The sequence below is a fragment of the Abramis brama genome (assembly GCF_963993115.1).
Source record: "Abramis brama genome assembly, chromosome: 11".
NCBI classification, from domain to species: domain Eukaryota; kingdom Metazoa; phylum Chordata; class Actinopteri; order Cypriniformes; family Leuciscidae; genus Abramis; species Abramis brama.
Genome location: NC_139973.1, coordinates 6,987,192 through 7,011,519, shown reverse-complemented (window position 1 = coordinate 7,011,519; position 24,328 = coordinate 6,987,192). Strand labels below are relative to the sequence as shown.

Here is a 24,328-nt window from a genome sequence, read left to right as displayed (position 1 = left end):
TTATACATTTTTTGTTCAGGATTCTTCGATGATTTCAAAAGAACAGCATTTATTTGAAATTGAAATCTTTTGTAACATTATAAATGTCTTTACTGTCACTTTTGATCAAATTAATGAATCCTTGCTGAAAAGAAGTATTAATCTCTTTGGTTACACTTTACAATAAGGTTCATTAGTTAACTACCTTAGTTAACATAAACTAAGAATGAACAATACTTCAGCATTTATTAATCTTAGTTAAACATTTACTAATACATTATTAAAATCATAGGGTGTATTTGTTAACATTAGTTAATGCACTGTGAACTAACATGAACAAACAATGAACAGCTGGATTTGTATTAACTAACATTAAGAAAGATTAATAAATACTGTAACAAACGTATTGCTCATTGTTAGTTCATGTTAGTTAATACACTAACTAATGTTAACTAATGAACCGTATTGTAAAGTGTTACCATTTCTTTCTTTTTTTTTAAATCAGTAAGTATTTACAAGGTCTCATTTGTTAGCATTAGTTAATGCACTGATTACCCAGAACTTGCAATGACCAATATACTTTTAGAGCATTCATTAACCTTTGTCAATGTTAGTTAATACAAATCTTTATGTTAGTTCACAGTGCATTAACTAAAGTTACAACTTTTGACCTTAACATTTTGGTAACACTTTAGTTTAAGGTCCAATTCTCACGATTAACTACTGTAGTTGCTTATTAGCATGCATATTACTAGAATATTGTCTGTTTATTAGTACTTCTAAAACACATATTAATGCCTTATTCTGCATGACCATATTCTACATCCCTTAATCCTATTCCTGAACTTTAGAACTACCTTACTAACTATTAATAACTAAAGAGTGACCAAAAGTTTTAGTAAATTGTGAGATTATCACTGAGATTAGTAAATGCTGTAGAACTATAGTTAACAATAACTAATAAAGAACAAATGTAGTTAACTAATGTTAACAAATGAAACCTTGTAAATTGTTACCAAAAAATCTGAAATCTAACTGACACCAAAGTGGTGCAATTTTCTAAATCTCATGCTACATTACGAATAGCAATACAACTAACAAATAAAACATAAAAATCATAAATGAGGCCATAAAGAGGTATACATTTAAATGACACAGCCATATAGACCTTATGCAGCGGAGAAACAAGCGCGTAGCCGTCTTTAGAATTTTGTGTTTGAACTTCAGTTTTTGCGGTTGCTCTGTATATTTCTATGGCATCACTGTCGAAGAGTAATTAGCTGGTGAAGTGGATTTACTTATTGTAGAGTTAATGAAATCTATCATGAGCATTGTAATGTTTGAAGAGGATGTCATAAATGCCAGTCGACCGGGAAGATCTGTAAGATCTTACCTTCACGCAGTGGAAATACAAACCGGAAGACAGAACACAATGAGTGCAGCGCTGAAAAGGCTACATAAGGTCTATAGGCTCCATAAATATATCATAGATATAATCCTCATTTTTGCTTTTCCTAACCTGTTGATGGACATCCATGAAGTCATCTACAGCCTACAGGACAGCTAGCAGTTCTGTGCAGGACAAACACACACAGGCACACTGCGTCACAGATGATTTACTTGACTAAACCGTTATCAAGATAGACTACATTTGATCTGTTGTTCAAGAGCAGTTATACAGGTAGAGAGAGAGAGAGAGAAATGGTCATGCTGTGACTTGACAGGGATCAAATCAAGCATGTTAATCAACATTAGTCATGGTTCGCAATCATAATTCAGCTTCTCACGACCATCTTCCACCCTCCCTGACACCCTTTTTTCCGCTTTGGCTGTAAGACTTCATCATCTTTAGGACTAGAATATTTTTAAGGTCAATCACATTTCTTACCGAGTGTTGTCTCTCTGTTTTGGGACGTAGAGGTTCAGACATCTGTCGAATGGGACCTAAAGTGAAACGGACGGCTGTTAAAGCTTGGACACAAATACAAACTATATAAACCGTACCGCAGTGACAAGGCCAGAAATCACAAAAACATACGCGAAACACAGATTTGATCAGCGTTGTTATCCTTAGCTAAACATGAAACTATTTAATGAATATTGGAAATAAGTCTCAGTTGAAGTACTAAAATGACAAAAAATAAAATAAAAATGAAAGCAAAATAGACAAAAAAATGACAAAACTAAAATGAAAACTGAAAATATAAAAATAAATGCCAATTGAAAAATACAATTACAGCTGCACAATCCAGCGGTAAACTTCTTTAATAGTTAATTATGGTCAAAATAGGTTAAAACAGCTCTCCAATGTTTTCCAGTTTGTTATATCTCACGTCTTAAAGTAAAAATAACACATAAGATAATATCACAGTGGGAAGTGGTGATTTTGTTTGTGATATATAATGATTCTGTTTTTTTAATATTTTTTACTATTACTATAACATATAAGTTGCATTTACACGTTTGACATATGGTTTTATCTCTGGGCATCAAACACATGACCTTGGCATTGTTGTTTGAGCTAATGCTAAAGAGAGAATAAAAGAGTGGACAACATATTTCTTGCCTCCTCAATGTAGCATTTAGACACACAAACATCCAATAACCTTTTTCATAGTCAAACATTTCAATTATCATTGAGTAATCCTGATAATATCACAAATATTTGCTGGGTTGTTCACATGTTTGTTAAACCTCACCATGTGAACTGCTCTGACTAGCACTACCAGAGCCGTCTACCAACCACACGGCGCTGTATGAAAATGAATCTCGTGTGTGGGGCGTACCGGCTGAAGACAGACTGTCCTGTGTTCCAGAAAAAAAGAAAAACATGCAAACAACATAACCAGTCAGTCTGATATTTCTGTTCAGGTGATTAAATGCAAATTTCAATACGCCCATATGCATTTGGATGCGAATAGTACATGCGTTTAAATACAGGTCGTCTTCTCTGCCTGTCAGTATTAATGTACAGTATGCACAATGTAGCTCAAAATGTACTAATGATTAATGAGTCATATGTGGATGTGGCCGCACCAGTCCCGTGTCGTACTCCTCTGTCGCTTGTTCCTGCTCGTTCTCCTCCACCACACTGGTGAAGCTGCTGGCATTGGACGATGAGCGAGAAAGGTCCTGGGACTCTGGGATAGAAGGAGCTCGACAGCACAGGGCGGAACTACAGTACAAACACACGCACACGCACATACATGAGCTCAAATGAACCTGAAATAATTCACTAACCACCCTTAAAGTGCCACTAGTATGCTTTTTCGGATATTACCTTTCATGTAGTGTGTGATATATATATAGCTGTTTGTGGATGTGAAAGGTCTGCAAAGTTTCAAAGATCAAAGTGCACGACAAATGGAGTTTTTGTCTCCCAAAAGAAAGAAAAGATTCACAAACCTTCAACGGTTTGTAACACATTTGCATAATGGCAGCCTATGTACTTTGACTGCCTGTGAACAACATCTACTCTCTCAAACACTAGTTGTAGCTGAGGCCTGGAAGAGTTTGGTTCGTGTTGTGTTGGTAGAATGAAGCCGCAGTTTTCTGCACTGCGAAAGCAAATCCACTTTGCATGCACTTCCTGAAATCTAGATATGGTAATGGCCGTTTAGTTTCCGACACGTCGTTCTGTAAGCGGTAGACCAATCACAACAGACTGGGCTGTTTGACTAATCAGAGCAGAGATCAATCCTTGATCGAACCGGTTCAGACACTGTGAGAAAAGAGGTGATGCTGCAATGTATATAATGAGAAAATTCAAGTGTTTTTTGACCTTGGATGCATGTAAACCTATTGTAGGAGACCTCCAAAACAAAATTAGGAGCCTTTAAAATAGCATATAGGGGCACTTTAAATGCACATGGTTAATGATTAGATCTTCTTTTTGATTTCAATCAACATATCACCTGCACATTAAAAGCTGCTCACTTTTTGACCTTTGCACAACTCTGTCCATGTGGTTAAAAGGTGTTGCTTGGGCTGTATTTTGCTATTGCATAATGATAACGCAGTATCCAGGCCACATTCATGTTTAGTGATTGTAAATCTATCTAGTAAATCTATAACAATTGTTTGAACTAATATAAGGGAAAGCAAATATCTATTATTTGCAGTTGGGAGTGGTTCTGTGTAAAGTTTGAACCTATCAGGGAGCGGTATTTACTTACTACAGATTTTGATGCACATACAATACCATTTAGAAATTTGGGGTCAGTATTGTTTTGTTTTTTTTAAAGAAATGAACACTTCTTTTGAACTTTCTATTGATCAAATAATCCTGAAAAAAAATGTATCCCAGTTTTTTATTAAACAGCACAACATCGATAATAAGAAGAAATATATCTTGAGCAGCAAATCAGCATAATATAATAATTTCTGAAGGATCATGTGTCACTGAAGACTGGAGTAATGATGCTGAAAATTCAGCTTTGCCTTCACAGGAATAAATTAGATTTTAAAATATATTAAAGTAGAAAACAGTTATATTGTAATTATATTTCACAATATTTCTGTTTTTACTGTATTTATCAAATAAATGCAGCCTTGGTGAGCATAAAAGACTTCTTTCAAAAATCTTTTGAAAAGTAGTGTATGTGTGTATGGATACACACATTCTTATAACAATTTAATAAAATAAATAAATAAAAGACAATGAATTTACATAATAATAGACATCTTTCCTGGAATGTAAAGATCAGATCATATGAAAAGAATAGGGGGAAAACTAGACATCCAGACACACAGTGTGGGTTTAAAGGAAGGGCCTGCATTAGTGTGATTACATGCAAACAGAAGTCAGTGTTTTCACTGGTGCTCACCCAAACTTGGTGGTCGGCATCTCAGGTGAGCTCTGATTGGACCAGTTGTCTAATCTGAGGTCGTGAAGGGTGTGTCCACCATCAGATGCCCTCTGTGGACTCGGGGATACCTCTCGACTACTGGAACATAATGATTAACACATCTTAATTATTGTCAGAACTCAGTTTCAGTTTCTGAATTTACCTTAACATGACACAAAATGATCTTACCTTCTCTCCTGAACCTCTTGTATATTCTCAATCCCAATGGCGCTGCTCCTTCTGGAACTGAACGGACCAGATTTCTTACGGGTTGGGCTTTTTCCAGGAATAATCAGGGACTGTGGAGAAATCACAATTGGGTCAGATTTTGATTCAAATTATAAGCCAGTTCCACTACATAATTTCTTCAATATATGCATTTTTATTTACATCTTTATTCATTTTAAGGTGATTTTATATGCATTTTTATTATTATTATGCCAGCAAAAAGCACTTTGAATTACCATTATGTATGAAATGTTTTGTGTAAATCAGCTTGCTGTGCTTGCTATTGTCATTAGGGTGGTGATAGATTTATGATTAAACACAAAGGAATCAGGTATGATATCAGGTAAAAGCAAAGCAGAAACTGGATTATCAGCGCAACACACTCCACCTCAAGTTACTTAAGAAGACTGTGCCTGTAATTGTATGTATTGTATGTTGCTCAGATTAACACAATAATAGAACATGCTGTAAAAAACACTTTTTTAATGGAATGAATATAAAATTAATCATTTTTTAAGCTGCAACTCTTGAACTGAAGAACTAGAGGCCCCCGTTACCATTGTCTTTGAGCACTCTATTATTAATAAAAAAGGAACGAGCCTTTCAATATCATCAGAGTTGTTGATTAATTTCATTTGATCTTAAGTGTAACACAGATCAGATCTGTGCAATAAGTCTTGCAGTGTAAATGCAGCCTAGATGACCTTGAAAATCGTCCCAGAATGAAAAATCCTGGTTTAACCAAGCTGTCAGCAAATTTACACATTTTTGCACACGTTTGATCATAATCTGGTTTCTGTGACAGTTCATGCAAACACACTAGCACATTTGGATGGCTAATAGGCTGTTATGTCAACCTGTCATGAAAGTCTCTCTGAGTTATTGCTGTTGCTCTTGTTGTCATAGCGATGGAGATGGGACGGTCACTTGTGGAGAGCCCCATCTGTTCCACCGACCCCCATCCAGACAGATCATGAGAGCTGATGACACATCAGTTTTTCTCTCTTTTAATGCTGAAATGATGAAGATCAGAAATGGCAGGAGAAGACCTGGTCTAGCATCAGCACAGATGTGCCATGATGACACAAGCACTCAAGGGTCAAACCCACTCGAAGGGCACAGCGAATAACAGCTGCGACTCCGCCGGGTTGAGGGATCAGAGGGCATGAAGGCTGGCACAAACTACAGCTGGCACACTGATCTGGGGCATCTCATGACAGCCTGAAACAATTTAAGGTCCACTGACATCCAGAAGGGTCTTCATACTCACAATTCCAGGAGTTTTGGGAGTTTCTGGAGGGTTGTTGGTAAAGCTTCCACTGTGGCTTGTGGAGACGGTGTGCGGTTTCTTGTTACTGAGGCCCATAGCATCCATAGATTGACTTCTATTGCGGATAACTCGCTAGAAAGAGAAAAATGATGCATATGCATCACTGCAACGCAACACTAGAGGGCACAAGAACTGCTTATATGAGAAACAGGAGAGCTGAAGAGAGTAAAGGACAGTGAAACGAAGAAAGTAGTGGCTATGTTTGGACTAGCATACTACATACAATTACTGCTGTATGTATATACTGTGAGATGGATAAGCATTTTCTATATGTGCAGAAGACCAAATGAGCTTCATTTGCCAAAATGTAGTAAATGTGAGTGTGTGAACACTGTAATCCACAATGCAATGCGTTCAATTTCACCCTCCATTTCCAGTGTGCCTTTTCTATTCTTTGAGTTAATTGACTAATTTACTTTTGTAAGACGTTTTTACACAAAAGTACAGCAAAACTATTGCGTACTGCTGTTTGAAACTCATATTTGTTCCATAATGCATACTGTTTAACATCCAAAAGTTTATTTTTAATTAAATATTTTTATGTTTATGTTTAATAAATACTTCTGTTTATCAAAAATGCATTAAATTGATCAAAAGTGACAGTAAATACATTTAAAATGTTACAAAAGATTTCTATTTTAAATAAATGTTATTTTAAAACTTTCTATTTATCAAATAATCCTAAAAAATATATATATCATGGTTTCCACAAAAATATTAAGCAGCACAACTGTTTTCAACATTGATAATAATAAGAAATGTTTCTTGAGCACCAAATCCTAATCTCACATTTAGGATTAATAGTATACCAATTGACATCTCTGCTATTCACCAGAACTCTTTTGTCAGTAATTAACTGAACAAATACAAATCCTTATTATTAGTTAGAGCAGGGGCTCCCAAACCTTTTAGAGTGGCGTACCCCCTGAGGCATTTAACATCCTTCTGCCTCCCTCCTCTCTTCCACTTAGACTGCAGTCATGGCTTTTCCATTAAAGGATAATATTTGCCCCCTTAAAATGATTTTCCAGTGCTTTTTTTTTTTTTTTTACCTTTATACATACCTTTATAAAATAAATAATGTTCAATAAAGAAAAATGCAATTATGGTAAAAACTAAGTGATAATTTTAAACATTAAACTAAAACCACCAGTAGGTGGCGGCAAGTCACTCATCGAGTCATTCATTAATTTAGTAACAAAGCAAGTGGCTGTATTTATTTACATTTACATTTATGCATTTGGCAGACACATTCCAAGGTACACATTTACATTCTTAACAGTTCTTCCTTTACCTGGGAATCGAACCCATGACCTTGGCGTTGCAAGCGCCAACGCTCTACTGTTTATGAATGTTTATGTGGATGCAGTTAGTTTTGACTGCAAAAGATGTGGTCATTTGATTGGATGCCATATATTTATGGCATTTGCCTGTTAGAAATGCATGCTCGGTTTTAATGTTATTTTAAGGTGGTGTAGAATTAAATGAATGGCAAAATTCAGCATTTTGTTTGCGTACTCCCTCTGTCACCTCACATACCCCAGTTTGGGAACCACTGAGTTAGAGATTCACATGGATTCTACCTTGAAAGACTCAAAGAAGCCACCACCTCCGCCTCCTCCATTCTCCAGTTTGTCGTCATCTCCTCCCAGTCCCATCATGGACTGGCTGTTCACATGCAGCTCCTCATATAAAGTCTCCAGCAGAGCAGAACGTGTCCTCTCCTGGACAACAAAAACATTTTTAATGTAGTATGCATGCCGATGCTCCCACACAAACATAAAAACAAACATTTATGCCCTTCTCACCTCCAGCTTGGCAAACTTCTCTGCTTTATAGCAATAATATTCAGCATTGATCAGTTTGGTCAAGAGGAACTCATGAAACTCCGGACTCTAAACAAAACACAATTAACAGTGAATAAATTAGACAAATACAAATAACAGTTTGAATGTTTTTTAGATTAAATTATATATCAATTCAGTTATTTATTATTTATTAATTCACCAAGTCATATCGCTTACAATTAAGCTAACAATCTATATTTGCAGAAGAATTGTTTATATTGATTCCATTATTAATTAAAAAACTATATATTTAATAATATTGCTCGTCACCACTTTATAAAAGGCTTTACTAATTAATTTTTGTATAATTAAAAAGTAAATTAGACGTTTAGTCATATCCAGACATGAACATTTTCTGTGCTAATTTTTAATGGGAAAACCCCAGAATGTATTTAAATATGGTGTAGCTGAACTAAGTGTGCTTGACACTTATTGGCATCTGAAAGTAGAATTAATAAACCAAAATACTTCATAAAGGAATATCAATTGGCGAATGATTTGTAGAATTTTGTGATAGAATTCCAGAACAATGATTCCATGTGGAACAAGGCATATTCCATGAATGCTGGCTGAAAATATGTACCTTTTTAAAGACAGCTGGGTCTGGAAGAGCAGGACCAAAGAAAGGCACATCATCTCTTGCCGTCACAGATACCTACAAGAACATAAAATAAATTATGACAGATATCAAGAAATCTTTCAAAATGATCTTTAATTCTCTATGCACAATAAGTTACAAGTGTGACTAATATATTATATTGGGAATCATCATCACATATTCATTTAAACAAAAATCCTGAATCACTCCAAGTATGTGAGGAATTCCTATAACAAAGAAATGATTTATTCGGTATAATCCTTGGCTCAAGCTTCAGTTTCAATGATTCAAACAGGATGAATTAATGAATTACCTTATAGAGGACGTTATCAGTGCAGGCGTTCTCCACTTGCACCACTACGTAAGCGTGAAGGAAGTTTGATGCGATCATATCTGGTACAAATGGTGTATTTTCTTCTTGGAACACAATAGCCACAATGTCATTTCCTATATGCCTCTTCCTCTGGAGCTGAAATCAAGTCAACAAAACTGTGAAGTAATAAGAGGAAGCTGCCCGTAAGGTCTTTACAGACAATTTTAGATTCACTTCTTTGAACTGACCGGCTAGAAACGAAACTAAAACAGACCATTCACCAATTTTTTTTGTGGTCTCGAACAGAATCAACACTGTTATACCAGTTTGTGAGGTTTAATATACTACTTTCACACAAATTAAGCACACTCCCATGTTGCATTAGAATTTTAATTTTGGCTCTGACTGGCCCAAACATTTTGAACCAAAACTAGTTTGTTTTGTACTGCATATTTTCACACTTAGAGCAAACTAGTTTTGGTTAAAACATTTTGGGCCAGTCAGAGCCAAAATTAAAATTAAAATTCTAATGCAACAATAGGGAGTGTGCATAATAAAATCAATGAAGAAGAATATGGAAAAATGTATATGAAGATTTTCTGGGATTACTCATGCTGTTAATTCACATGAACATATGTTTATTTAGTTATGAGTAGTCCTTATGAGTGTCTTCACTTATTGTGGATGAAAATTTGCTATTAAAAAATGAAATATTAAAAATAATAGTCAGCCGTTAGCTTTATCTAACAATGTCATTTTCCTCGACCAGATACTAGATTGATAAATGAAACATTAAAACAAATGGAGAATCTCACAAGGAACATGCATAAAGAAAATGATTTTGCATGTTGTATTATGAGCATATTACTCATTGTTGCACTACAGTTTTTCTTTTGATTTTAGGGTGAAATATGACCTGGTATGTTCTTGATGTTTTTGATATGCTTTGTGAGATTCGCCCTTATACTGACTTATTATTTCCTAAATTTCCCACAAAATAACAATATTGGATCAAAATATTATACATATTGCAGACTGATTTGTGTTTTATTACACCAATGAATTTCAGTTTTATTACAAAGCCCTGAATTTCAGAACAATAATTACATTTATACTTGATTTAACATGCAACAAAAGAAATGGAAAAAGAAATAGCATTCTGCAGGGTGTCAATTTTATCTCCCATAAACCTTCAAATGTTTATCCGATTAGCTTTCCTCAGTTGAACCGCTCACTCGCTCTCTTCACAGCTTGCTCATAAATACTTATTAGAGAGTACTGTCATAACAGAAAAATGGTTCACAGACATTCATAAGTTCAAAAGAAAACTGCTTGTCTTTATCATCAAAGTGTTTGGGAAATGAATAAGACATACGGAAGCACGTTTACAGCCCTGTGGCAAACATCATAGTCAAAATGATGTTTTCAGATAGAAACAAATCATTTTAAGGCAAAAAACTAATTTGTCATTGCCAGTCTGGAGGCCATTACCATATCACTATACGGTAGCTCTCATATAACATCACATTTCTGGTACAATAGCGATTAAAAAGCAGCAGGTGATGAGTCTGTACTCATCTCTGGCCTCTGAGGTACCATATTGAAAAGGGTGTGTTTTAGTGGCCAGCATTGTGCGAGGGCAATCTGTGCTCAAACCCCTGGGTGATGATCTCCCTGAGCAAAGCAAAACATGCATGACAACAGATGGCTTTCCAGGATCAGTCCTTTTGCACAGTGTGATTTGTTTGCTAATTACCAGAGCATTCTGTTGGTCGATGTATTTGGCCAGCAGAGGGAAAGCATCTCTGGGGGCTGCAACTGGTTACCCAAAACTAACACTAACCGTGACATAAAACAATATTCCAGAATGTTACTGGTTTGTCATAAAGGTGCTAATGTATTTATCCATATTTACCCACCTTCTAAGGGTGATCAAAGGATGATTTATTTAAAGGGGTCATGACTTTTTTTTTTTTTTTTTTTTTTTTACTTATATTGTTGAAAACAAATATATATATGCGGGAATACTACTAATCTTGAAACAAAATAAAATGCAATAAAAATAAAAAATACATTTTTAAAAAGCAAATCACAAGAGGTCTTACCTGCTGGGAATCACCTTCAGTGTATGGCAGCTTTGTGGACACGTGGAACATGATCTCTTTATTGTGGAAGTTTAGGTAGACTGACTCGGTTCCTGTCTGGCCATGTGTCACATCCAGGCCACCACGAAAGCTGCATTACGAGAGAAGACCAAAGAGCTCTAAATTACTTATTCATATTTATTAAGATTAATATTTTTTTTTTAAACTCAAATATACCAGCTGTTATGAGGTTTTTGGTCCTGTGACAACATTCAAATCAAACAATCACAGCCGTTACTCAACATTTAGTCCTGACCTAGGCCTGAAATCAAAGGAAAATTATAATGTAATAAGATAAGTTTGTAACTGAACAATTCTCCATCTAACCCTTAAATGTGATTGGTCAGTAGGAATGTTGTTCCAGGACCAGGGAAAAAGTCCTACTTGGGTAAATCATGTACTGTTTGTCTATACCCTTTAAAGTCATGAAGTTCAATCTTCTCTCCCAAGAACTCCAGAAACTCAACAAAAGCTGGACTTTCCTCATTGTTTCCAAATAGCTCCTCTTCTGTTGTCTGTATAAGAGAGAACATATTTGGGCCACAAGTTTCACAATTTATATAAATTAAGCATGGTGTAAACCAGGAACATAAAAACAATGAAAGGTGATCTGACCTGGGCAAATTTCTGGTAGATGACTCCAAACTTGAAGTTGTTATTGATGACGTGCTCATCAAAGGTCACAATGAGTCTGGATGCCTTGGAACAGGTTACAAACGAGGGTCAGTGTATGAAAATTGCATGTTTTTTGTATTTTATTTGTTGTTGATGTGTCTGTTCCTTCTTACCTTTGGGTATAAGACGGGGTAAAATCTGTCCACATTCACCTCTTCACAGACAAGCTTGGGAATAAATAGATAAAATAAATAAATAATAAATTAAATAAATGAAAATAGTGATTTATCTCATTTACATATCTCTAATCAAATTATTTTATCTAATTACTAATTGTCTACTTAATTTACAACAAAAAGTGATACAAATTAGGCAAAATGTATTTACTCATCACATTAGGTTTATGTTATCATTGAGATAAACTAAATGGACTTCAAAATCACTTTTTGTAACATCTCATTAGCATTGGACTTTTCTCAAGAAAACATTTACATGTGGAATGAATTATTTTAAATGTATAATTGCAGAAAAAAAAAAACATTATAAATATATAAAATTAATAAATACATCTGCATGCCATGTAATTAATTTGAATAAATAAATAAATAAATAAATAAATAAAAATTATTCTTCTCTTCTCAACCTACCTTCGCCATCTGGACAACATTAGGGAACTCGGTCAGACAAGAAATAGGGATCACATCATGGTAGGTTTTAAACTTTGACCTAGAATTAATAGAAGAGAATATAATTATAAGATTCACAGTATCCGCCATTACAAACTATTCAAAGTAGCATTATAACAAAACTAGCATCAACCTCAATTGTCCTGTTTTAAAGTCACTTTGGATAAAAGTGTCTTCTAAATGCACAAACATATAAATGTAATTAAAACGTTATATTTAGCATGCAGGAAGGCAAAGACAGACAGACAGAGAGAGATGAATGGTAGTTCATTCAAAAAGTAGCCATATAAATCACTCCAGCGTTCACAGGTGCCCTTGTCAATTATTTTACAGCCTGTGCGTGACATTCAAAGAGTTCCTGAAGAGCTCCCTTCATAAAAGAGAGGCTTTTTAGATCATCTTCTTTCTGACATGTACACGGGCCTATTGTTCCCATCCCCATCATTAAAGGGCCTCAAGACAGGCTGTGGGTTATAAAAGAATAGATGTGCCCTTGTGTTCCTGCTGCATATTTTGAGCACTTAAGTCAGACCAGCTTCGAGAGAATGTGTAACAGAGGAGAGTGGATGTGAATGTTTCTGGAACCGGGTTGTGCACCATTCAGATCTGAATTGAGAATTGAGAGTAGCAAAAATTATGCAGTATTGTAAATCGAATGTAAGGAAGTAGCATTAAAAGGAAATGAGAGTTTCTTCTGAGAAACAGAGATGCACATTTTGTGGCTTTTGTGTACTTTTACTATGCAGTACATTAGTAATTTACTTAAGTATCTTAAAGGGACACTCCACCCATTTGCATTAAGCTTTGCATTGTTAGAAACCCAGTCATACTGTTGAATGGTCGTGCAACACTCTCTCATTTTCCCCTGAGACGGGAGAAATCCGTTATTTACCTCTTACACTTCCTCCTACAATGACGCAAAAATCGTCATTTTGCGTCATTGTAGGAGGAAGTGTAAGAGGGGGGGATTTCTGTTGAGACTATAGACACTCGTTCCTCATCTTTCCCAGGGGGCGGGAACCGCTCACGCTACAGACCTATTACAGATCAGTGGGTGGGACTTTACTCTCTGAAACTGAAAGCAATATCCTCCATCTTGTTTGAAGCTAAGCTAACAGGCGCTGTGGAGACAGATGTAAAGTTATGACAATAGCGGAGGAGAGTGCTCAATATGATATAGAAGAAGAGGATTTCGGAAGTCTGATGCTTGAATCAGGTGTTTGTGGCTACCTTTACAAGCCGCATTATAGCGAAGAGCAGCCGAGGCAGAAGACCTGCCTGCCGCGGACGAGGAGCCCAGACTGGCTCGAGTTAGGGCGGACTGGTGGCGCCGGTGATCTCACTATGCAACTACGAACCGCTACGAACACAGAGATAGTCTGCGGCAAAGAATTTCAACGATGACAATTTCTCCTGGACTAAATCTCTGAATCAGACGAGGACACGGACGTTTGTGTTGTGAACTATCCTAGTTTCGCACCGCATATGTTCTGACTGAACATCCCGGTACCATGCAATAATTCACCTTTTCAAAAGAAATACAAACGAGGAGTAATGCACTAATGAGTTCGCCAACTAACTAGACATTTTGTGTGAAATGAATTTCAAGCTCTGGTGGTAGCTAGCCTTGTAGACGGAAGAGTGATTTCTCTTATAGGCAGATATGCGCTGTTCTGGATTAGTGGGAGTGGCTTGCGGAGCTGTGCAATGTGGTGCATTGTGGGAGTTGTTGTCTTTCATACAAATGCATCCTGAAGTTATTTTTTGTCTTTCCTCGGTCACAAAGGCACCAAATTCAAAATTTATTTTACATTTCGACTACATATATGACCCACTTTAAATAAAAAACAATGTTCAAATGGGTGGAATGCCCCTTTAAGGTATTTCATGAGAAAATAATCTGTGACAAAAGTATTAATGAAACATAACTGAGAATTTAAAACATGAAAGCAAAACATTTCTCATCTGGGAAGAGTCGAGAGTGTGTGTGTGTTTGAAGTACCTAAACAACAGTCGAAGGTGCTCCTGGTCTCCAATCACATCATACTTCACAGAGAAGACCAGGTGTCCTAGGGCGCTGTCCACGGAGTAATAATTAAAGTGTTCCTGTGGGAAGAGTTATAAACAGACATAAACTCTCAGAAAGACTCTTTACTTCACAAATTGCTAAAAGCTCTGACCCTAATAGACAGCAAGCTCAAAGAGTATTATCACTGCAGAGGGAAATGACAATAACGGCAATAAAGGACAGAACAACCAACTCAAACACTCCTGTTCACATAAGAATCCTCCATTCATTTGTTCATTGGTGAGAAAACAGTCCTGATTTGATTTTGGGATTGGACTCCAGAATCTTTTGTTATTTTGTATAACCTGGCATATTTCAATATATGAATATTTTAAACAAACGATAGATAGATAGATAGATAGATAGATAGATAGATAGATAGATAGATAGATAGATAGATAGATAGATAGATAGATAGATAGATAGATAGACAGATAGACAGACAGACAGACAGACAGACAGACAGACAGACAGATCAATCGATCTAACCTTGCCCAGGAAGTGTTTCCTGTAGATCTTGGCTATGCTGTTGGTCTCGAGTTTGTCCTGTGATGCTGGGCAAGGGGGCGGTTCCTCTGGTGAGGAGGAGGAGCCTAAATCATGATTGGTCCCTTCAATCCAGTAACCCCCGAACTGGGGCAGCAGAATCAGTGGTAAAGAACCAGTACGCCCCAATACCTGCCAACCCACAAAAACGTATTTTACAACCAGTACAACAAGAAAACACATTCATATTTACATATAAAAAGACAAACAAGTTTGCAACCTCATGGACACTGGGATATGGAATGTAGTCTTCCTCTGTCTGTGGAAGCAATAGAGAGAGATTAAATATGTTGATCCCTTCATTCAAGTCAATTTAAGGTGAGGATGAAAGAAATATAAAGGTACATAAAGAGTAAAAGCCCTTAAACCCAAGGCTCCAGTCTAGACCCGCGGAGACTCACGATTCCAAACAAACCCTGAACTATACAGCTTTCACAAAGCCTGAGGTGAGAGCATCAGATCACATGGTCTGGTGTTTTATATGCTGGCACATGTGGCCTTAAAAGCATGGAACAATAACATACAGTACATCTCTATGTTTATGTAAAGACTTTCTGGTAATTTATATTTTGAGTTTAATATGTGATTCACCTTCATAAACTCACAAAAGTATAAAGCATCACATTGTAAGTAAGTTTGTGTACGAGCGCACCCTAAGGGGCCGTTCGCACAGGACGTGATCCAGCACTACAAACAACTACTAACACAACTGAGCAGAAGGTGCATTTGTATTCTGCAAAAACACTTTCATCTGCACAGAAGACACACTTACTTTATTAAGCAAAATGAAATAAGATTATTTTTAGAGAAATATAACAAAATTTGAGGCTCAAAATAAGCCAATGGCGTAAGAACAAACTTAATTTAAATGTAATTTAAAAAGAAAACAAGTTTATTTTCTTCTTGTTAATTTCTTTACACAATGTCGCATTGTTTAAAACAGACATTGATCTGCTGCTTGTCAAAAGTTGAACTTTTTTTAACCCATCTTAAAAAGATGCAATGCTTATGGCACAAGATGCTGAAAAACATTGCATTGTAAGTGCTTGTCTATTGTACGTTGACTCATTTGGAACTCATTTTTTAATCAATACTTATGTTTTAATAGATTTCCATCATCTTGGATATTTTCATTGAGCTAGTTGCAAATCATTTGGTCTTTTCTCTGCAGAGAATACATGCAGTCCTGCTTTACAATTTGGCCTAAAGGTATATTAATAGGCATAATTATGCTGCCATTCTTTTGGAACAGTCTTTATGTCAGATGTGGCCCTGGGACGCATTAAAATGTCAACATTTTAAGGCAACAGAGAATTTATGAACTTTAAAGCTATGAGACCGAGGGTTAATGCAAAAACATCTGTCTGGAATAAAAGCAACATTGTGTGTTTCTGTGTGCATGTGATAAACACAACGCTGATGGCAGGGATGGTTCGTGATGGCTATAACACTTGATGTGTGTTTATGTGGCTCTAAATATACACACTTACTTTGAGAGGAGGTGGAAGAGAGCACCTCTGCTCCTCCATTCTACTGCTCTGTGTTTTAAAAAAAAGGAGAGGATATTTAGTACATACAGTTCATTTAAAAACATGCATCAAAATTCACATACACTAATAGAATGGTAAATATCATAAATTAGAATTCTTCATTTGAAATCAATAACTTGAAATAATGTATATATTTGAGAATTCTCAGAAATTGAAAACATGGTCAATATACACAAAAAAATGTATACAGATATTACACAGAGATAATTAGGCCTGAAACATATTCTACGCAAGAAGCTATTCTAATCTATTCAAGCTATTAATAAGCCATAGTAGACACTGGCATTAAAGTTCTTCTTGTTATAAGTGTATAAATAACAGAGATATTTAAAAGAAGCTCTATCGCTTTCTTTATGGGCAGTATAGTTATCACAGTACTTTGGGATTTTACACTGAAAATCTGGGATTGAAGATCAAATTTAAAGCTGTAAAATGTAAACATTAAATGAGTTTAAAAAAAGACATTTTTAAAAAGTAAGAATTTGTAATTATAGTTAAAGTTTAGAAGCGTAAGACGCTTTTTGGAACGTTCAACAAACCTTAAAATGCATTAAACAAGCATTTCCATACATGCCTAGAATATATTTCTAGCCCAACACATCATCATTTCAACAGTTTAATGACATAAGAGTGCAAGTCATAGGTTTAAATGATAAAGTGAATATGGATTGAGAGACATATTGAAAGAGAATCTCAGAAAGCAGACGACAGGTAGATGACAGTAATAATAAAGCAAAGACAGGGAAGGTGTCACAAAGTTAAAAGGTCATAAAAAGCGAGAGATCGCAGGAAAAGCAACAAACACAAAACCGGATGAAAATGTGGACTTTCTCACCTGCATTCGCTCTATCATTGCAAATATATCTGATGTCTGAGAATCAGGAGGAGAGAGAGAGGAGGATGAACACAATGATAAAGAGAGAGATATGACAGTCTGCGAGTCCACTTGACATGAGAACTACTCTCGCCTCTCTAAGGGACAGTGGCTTCGCTGTAATGGACAGAGCTCCCTATTCTTTGATCCAACGATCAACGGTGCATCAATCTAGCAGGCGTCCTTCCTCCTTCTCATACGGTTCAACTCAATGAGAGATGAAGACTGTGAAACAGCATAATTTAACACGGGGACAGAGCAGCTGTGGGTATGAGGGATATGACCTGACTAGCTACAGCTGCGGTGTCACATCATTGAGCACACAGCTCAGAATAAACCAACATAAATGAAAGGGGAACGTTGTTCAGAATTCCCTGCCTGATTATTAGCATCACTATTACTAATGCTCATACTTAGGGTTAGAATTTGAACAAATTTCTAAATCTAAATATTAAACAACTCATCCTGCACAAAGTGATTGGATTTACAATTATCAGTGATAGGTGAAAAAAGGTAAGTAACCACCTAGCAACACTCAAAACACCCTGCAATCATCTAGTAATCATCTCACAGGCAAACACTACTGAAAAGATAAAAAAAAAAATCTAGTTGGTCAGAATGCTAAGTAGCATTTTTAATGTTTAATTCTGATAAGACAGAATAAGACAGAGTCAGATAGGACTCTACAAAATCCTTGCCAGTGATTGATTGATTTTTTATCAGAAAACACGTTGTAAACTTACACTTACACTTACATAACACACACACACACAGAGTACTTTAAATGACTTCAATGTAACAACATGCTGTATTGAAACTGGAACTTCAATCTCTTCAACTCTGTTTCTCTCTGACTTGCTGATTCATCAAAAACAAGCACGCACACACACACACACACACACACACACACACTTGCAGTGATTTACAATTTATACTGTTTTTATATTAAGCTAACTGGTTTCTTCAACTATAGATACTTATGCCACAATTACACCAAATTGTCCGTTTTGTCGAGTATCCTCATAAGAGCAGTCTTTAATGAACATAAAGAGTTGTGAAAAAAATATGGAAAATATAGAGGCGCAGGAAAATATGACATTTATTATGAGTTTATGGGAGGACTGTTATATTTTTTGAAGCCTAATGAATGTTTTTAAAAAATGATAGCTTTAAAATACACTGTAATGTTGAATGGCTATAATTAATGTTTAAAATTGGGGGAAAAATTCATTTTCATGGAGACATCAGTAGCTGTATAGTATCAGTGATACTGGCCTTCATTCATAAAAAGATGCCATTAAACAAGTATTTAAATTATAAAATATATTAAAACTTTTAAATGTTTAATAAATGTTAATAAAAACACTTAAAGTTTAAACTTAACTCGATTAACAGCACTAAATTATACATAATACATATGCTTTTTTTTCTTTTTTTTTATCTGTTAGTTTTAATAAAAACCCCTGTGATTGAGACATATGAGTGCCTGAAGTTGAAGAAACACCCAGTTAAACTATCTTTACTTTATATAACCCAACACTTCAAGTTTGAATTAAGGCATTAATTAGTCCGCTTATTTAATTAACTGTTGGGTGGTCCCATAATATAGGTCATTCAGGGGTTTTCTTTATCCTTGTGGGGACATTTACAGCTAATGCTCACTTAAAAAAATTGAAATGCTACTTAAGTTAATTTCACAAACTGTTATGAATCAACGAATTGGACACAGCAGTGAACTTGACATTTCTCAACATAAGTGTGAGAACTCTTTCTCAACAAAGACATCCTATAACATTATTTCATCACGATCTTGCACAGTACACTCTGTACGGATCCTATGCAAGCATGTATGAATGAGAAACCCTTATCAGATGGAGAACAATATAATATTATTTAAAATCATAATACAAATCTACTTTTATCTTTTCATTTTGTACTGGGTCACAATCAAGAGGTCAATAACTGACATCTAAAATGACCTTTTCGTGACAATTTCTCTCCTTAATGGACAATTACCTTAATGGGGAAAAAAAAAATTGCTTGTGAATTCAACAGTAATATATTATTTAAATTGTGAAGCATTTATACATTATGATAATATCTGTTAAATTGTGTCCAGACAGCATGATTCTCATTACTGAATTGCAGTATGAGAGGAAAAATCCTCATTTACAATAAGGAGAATTAAAAAACGAAATTAAAAGTAAAGCATCAGCACACATTCCAGTAAACAGAAACACAATCACACATTTACACTATTACATATCTATACCCTAACCCTTGGTCTTTTTATACAAGCACACACATTTATATAAACACACACATTTCACTATGATTGATTTTTTTTTTCTCACGCGTTTATAAAGTCTACTTACATCGCTGAACCGCCTGCGGTGGTGCATGGCAGTGAGTGCTGGACTGCGAAACCTGTACATACTCTTAGCCATGATGAAGTCAATTAAATCAGCTGGACCCTTAGAAACACACAACTGTGACCTGGAATGAAACACTCTTTCTCTCAATCTTCATATGTTCTGCTCATGAGAAAAGCAGCGGGAAAAGCAAGAAAAAGACCGATAGCTTCCTCAATCTGCAGCAACTTCCCGTATTTCAGTCAAGCGTGCCATACGAAACTCTTATTGAAGGAAATCACCGGTAACTCACACATGGATGTGTGTGTGAGGCTGTGAGTACAGAAGTGTCATGCTCATTCAAACCACACATGCCCCCTCAGATTTACTAGGCAAAGGACAATGACATGCAATCAATTTTGATAATTAATATGTTTATAAGCAACTGAAAAAAGCACAAATCAGGGCCATGTCAAAACATCTCAAGGACCCCAAAAACACCTTAGACCCCAGAGGGTTAAATTGCAATTCAATTGTTTGTCCAAAATGCTGAGAGAATTCATCAAAATGCCAAACTGCTCTTTTGAAAACTTTGAAAAAACCCATCGACTGGCTTGTGAAGGTTTGCATGATTTCTAAAGCAGGTCTGTGAAAACTCTTGACTTTTGGATGACCTCAAGTGGTTAGTGCAATGGCGGAAACGGGTGAGGTAAAGTGTGTTTGATTGCAATGCATTTGCTGTAATACGCAAGCCTCTCATTCTTAATTCCCCAAATATCAAATACAATATATAAATGCAAATATTTCCCATTCCATTACAGTTTGTCTGTCAGAAATACTGCTAAAATCAGACTAAAAATGTACAATGGTATAACATAATGATGACATGATAGCAGAGTTCATGAGAGATAATATGATTTCCTGTTGTCACAGTTGCACAACTATAATGCATTTTCCCACACAGTATTATATAACAGCATGAAAGGCAGGCGGTTTAAAAACCTTAATGTGAGAATGTAGTATGGCAAGAATGACAAAAAACAGCTTTGAAAATGTCTATAAAAGTGAATAATGTGCAACCAAAGCCAAGTTACAATGATAGAGTTGGATAGAAGCCTCGTTCAAAATGAACTTCTGTGTTTTCTAATATCTTTTACATTCAATGGTGGTGGTGTGGTAAAACCATCCAGTCTGAATGCTATTATTGCTCTGGGATTTGGGGGAATCTAACGTATCATCCAAAACCTCTGATTCCAGGATCATCCCTGCCAGGATGATTCCCAGGATCCAGGTGTTTACAAATTCAGGAAGGAATCAGTCCGGGAAAGCCAGAATTTCATTCCTCTGAGGTTTCTATGCAATGTCTGATCTCAGAGGAGAAAAATTTTATTTCTCAGAGACTTTTCAGATCTATTTGCACTTAAAGTATCAACTTCATCTCAGAAGTTTCACCTAAAATTAAGTAGGACAAATAAAAATAGACAGGAACGAGACAATTGTTGACAAACAGTAAGAGTACAGAGCTGTATAATTAATGTGGATAGCATAGCCAACGAGAAATGTTTCGAGTTCATTTTAAAATCTCAGAAATCTTGGCACCGTTTGCAACATTTTTTAGATCTCTTCTAAAACTCTAGAGGTGTTTACTATATATTACTAGCATATTTGTCTAAGGAGAAAAATCTGAGAAGCAGGACACTTAATAGTTCTGTAAATGATTTATGTCCTATGGTTAACTTAAACCACATGACCTCTCTCCAAAGACATGTCAGCAAACGTGACGTCATCAACCAACAAGATCTATAATACCTGGATTTCGATGGCATTTGCTCATCTGGCGGAAAAGATAATAAAACGATATCAAATCTGCAATCAGGCTCAGTGTTATTTTTGTGTTATATACTATAATAGTTGCTATTAACCCTCTGGGGACCACAAACGCGCCCGCGCGTTTTGCTCGTTTTTTTTTTTTAGCAATGAAAATAAACACTAAATGCTCTGTTAATTTTGATCTTTCATTTTCGTGTAATACATCAATCGATCCTGTTCAGTTTCTATTTTTTTTCTGTATACTCACAATAAAAATAAAGTGTTTTGCTTTTTGACAAATAAAGAAAAATTAACATGATGCGATTTCTGCCTTCTCTCTGTCAGTAAACTCCCATTTGAAACGCGTTCGAAAATGATCTATAACTCCGCGAAAATTCAGTCAAACAGGCAAACAGACCCACGGGATAAAGCTTGAGATCGCATCTTTTAAATGAAGTCATTTATATAAAAAACAAATATTCTCAGCTTCTATAATCTGTATAAAAAGAGAGCGACTCCTGTCGAGCTCATCACGACCTAATTCACAGTAATGTGACCACTCCCCGGAGAGCGCGTGCTATTCAAACGCAAATTCTGAGAACTATTTCATAGCTGTGAAACGCCCACATCAGCTTTAAACAAAGCGCGTCGCGACTCCTCGCGAGTGAGACATTATAGCCTACCTTATGGAGAAAAGATTCCTCAGAACAGTGCTGATGAGGAGCAATATCTCCTGAAATGAGGAGCAGATTCCGCTGAGGAGTGAGGTGGGCTGTTTTCTTTTCTCACGTGTGGAATAACGTTATGGAATAACGTTAGTGTAGGCCTATGTAAACCGCAAAAAGATGAATCGCATTTCTATAATATGACTCGCCTTTCTGTGAGATGAATGAAGGGGACATATTTGTAAAGACTGTTTAGCCTAAATATGAATCGCGCGTCTGTGTGTGAAAGAATAAACTGCTTTGCTATAGCCTACTGAGATGAGTAAAAATCGACTGGAATATGTTGAAATAAAATGTATTTGTATAAGCAACGTATTAAACTGCAAAAAAAATACTATTTTTGTCAAAAATAAATTCATAGACTAAGATGTTAGATGTTCCAATGTTGGCTATATTCAAACTAATGAATACATATGATAAAATGTAGGCCTATAATCTTCTTTTTTTTTTTTTTTTTTACAAAGAAAGAGTACACTTGAAATATTGTTGAAATTGTAATTATTGTTGTAATTGTAACATTTTTAATAAAATAGCAAAACATATTTACAAGAGAGATGTAAGCGAAATCTTAAATGGTCAATATAAGTCTTCTTCTAAATACATCTTTTGTCCTTGCATTGTGGCTCAGTCAGTTTCACACCTGAGTGAATGGCTAATTATGCAGAGTGGGTGGGACATTCATAATCTAAGGTGTAAACTACTCCTCCCCCTCGCATATTGGCTTTCCAAGCAAAACCTGTTTTACACCATTTAAATCAATGTATTTTTTTTTTGTGAACGATAAAGCAAGACTATTTTTACATTATTTTGAAGCTAGAACTCAAAGGGACAACATCCATTAGTCAAAAGTCTTGTGGACACATACTTAATATGTGTTTTGTGGTCTTAATTCAGCAACTTTCATTTTAATTTTTTCCAATAACCACGCATAAACATTATTCTCTTAAAAATACAAACATCTACATACACGTTGCTCGCATATTATGGTAGCCCTGTTTGTGCTATATAGAGTGAATTTACACCTTTGCCATTAACATGTTTATAAATAACTGAAAAAAGCACAAATGTCAGGGCATGTCAGAACATCTCAAGGACCCCAAAAACAGCTTGGTCCCCAGAGGGTTAATATTTTAAACTAGGGTTGTGCATTCACCTGGTTCGGGATGTGCCATTGTTTCTTTATGTAAGCATGCACTAGACGGACGTCTTTAACCGCTGCGTTCACATCGTTTGTAGCATCTAGTGCATGACACTGTGTTCTACATTGCGCTCAAGTTCAACTTTTAAGAAATGCATCTCTAGACCTGCATCTCATGTTTTTAACCACAAAAATACTCCCCTAATACTCTGTTTTGCCATAATGACAGTTTGACAGGACTTGCAAATTATCTGGCTCTGATACATCATCTCTCCTGTATCCAATATATTTCCAAACCTCGGATGTCGATTTTTTTTTTCCTTATCTTAGTCCTTATCTTGCCCTCAGTGCCCTTAATTTACCTTTCCTGTTTCTGTGCTTTCTTCTACTACAATAGTATTGTCACAATGGAGGACAAACACGGATATATTTATCACTCTGAGTTTTATTAGAGTATCCACAGAAGGAATTTAAAACAGTAAAACTGACACTTCAACTAGAAGTCTTTGTCTCTTCCAGGATACCTATACATCAAACGAAGAAGAGGATGCAGATGAATACGGATCACCAGAGTCTGTAAAGTCCAGCAGAGTGAGTGAAATGGATGAGACCAGACAAAGAAGTGTGTGAGGGAGCAGAAGTAGTAGTGTCCTTGATTGCGTTGTTACAGATGATGGTAA

At 35.8% G+C, this 24,328-nt stretch overlaps 1 protein-coding gene across 11 annotated transcripts in view; it reads right to left on the bottom strand.

Moving 5' to 3' along the window:
* The window catches only part of rap1gapb (RAP1 GTPase activating protein b), a 94,853-nt gene that overhangs the window by 2,101 nt on the left and 68,424 nt on the right, over window positions 1-24,328 (bottom strand). For 4 of the 11 annotated variants that reach the window (XM_084127726.1, XM_084127725.1, XM_084127729.1 and 1 more), the window contains 20 exons: window positions 16,692-16,739; window positions 15,422-15,460; window positions 15,145-15,333; window positions 14,590-14,693; window positions 12,549-12,627; window positions 12,075-12,128; window positions 11,902-11,985; window positions 11,701-11,801; window positions 11,248-11,377; window positions 9,143-9,298; window positions 8,815-8,886; window positions 8,193-8,279; window positions 7,968-8,108; window positions 6,325-6,456; window positions 5,016-5,125; window positions 4,806-4,925; window positions 3,016-3,154; window positions 2,679-2,784; window positions 1,868-1,923; window positions 1,499-1,551 (listed from right to left, as the gene is read on the bottom strand). In XM_084127726.1, the coding sequence (XP_083983852.1) occupies window positions 1,543-1,551; window positions 1,868-1,923; window positions 2,679-2,784; window positions 3,016-3,154; window positions 4,806-4,925; window positions 5,016-5,125; window positions 6,325-6,456; window positions 7,968-8,108; window positions 8,193-8,279; window positions 8,815-8,886; window positions 9,143-9,298; window positions 11,248-11,377; window positions 11,701-11,801; window positions 11,902-11,985; window positions 12,075-12,128; window positions 12,549-12,627; window positions 14,590-14,693; window positions 15,145-15,333; window positions 15,422-15,460; window positions 16,692-16,730 (1,947 nt within the window). In that variant the 5' untranslated portion in view covers window positions 16,731-16,739 and the 3' untranslated portion in view covers window positions 1,499-1,542. Of the gene's footprint in view, window positions 1-1,498; window positions 1,552-1,867; window positions 1,924-2,678; window positions 2,785-3,015; window positions 3,155-4,805; window positions 4,926-5,015; window positions 5,126-6,324; window positions 6,457-7,967; window positions 8,109-8,192; window positions 8,280-8,814; window positions 8,887-9,142; window positions 9,299-11,247; window positions 11,378-11,700; window positions 11,802-11,901; window positions 11,986-12,074; window positions 12,129-12,548; window positions 12,628-14,589; window positions 14,694-15,144; window positions 15,334-15,421; window positions 15,461-16,691; window positions 16,740-17,586; window positions 17,623-20,000; window positions 20,176-24,328 lie in introns of those variants that run through there. The other 7 variants (XM_084127728.1, XM_084127730.1, XM_084127733.1 and 4 more) reach the window with 5 other exon arrangements.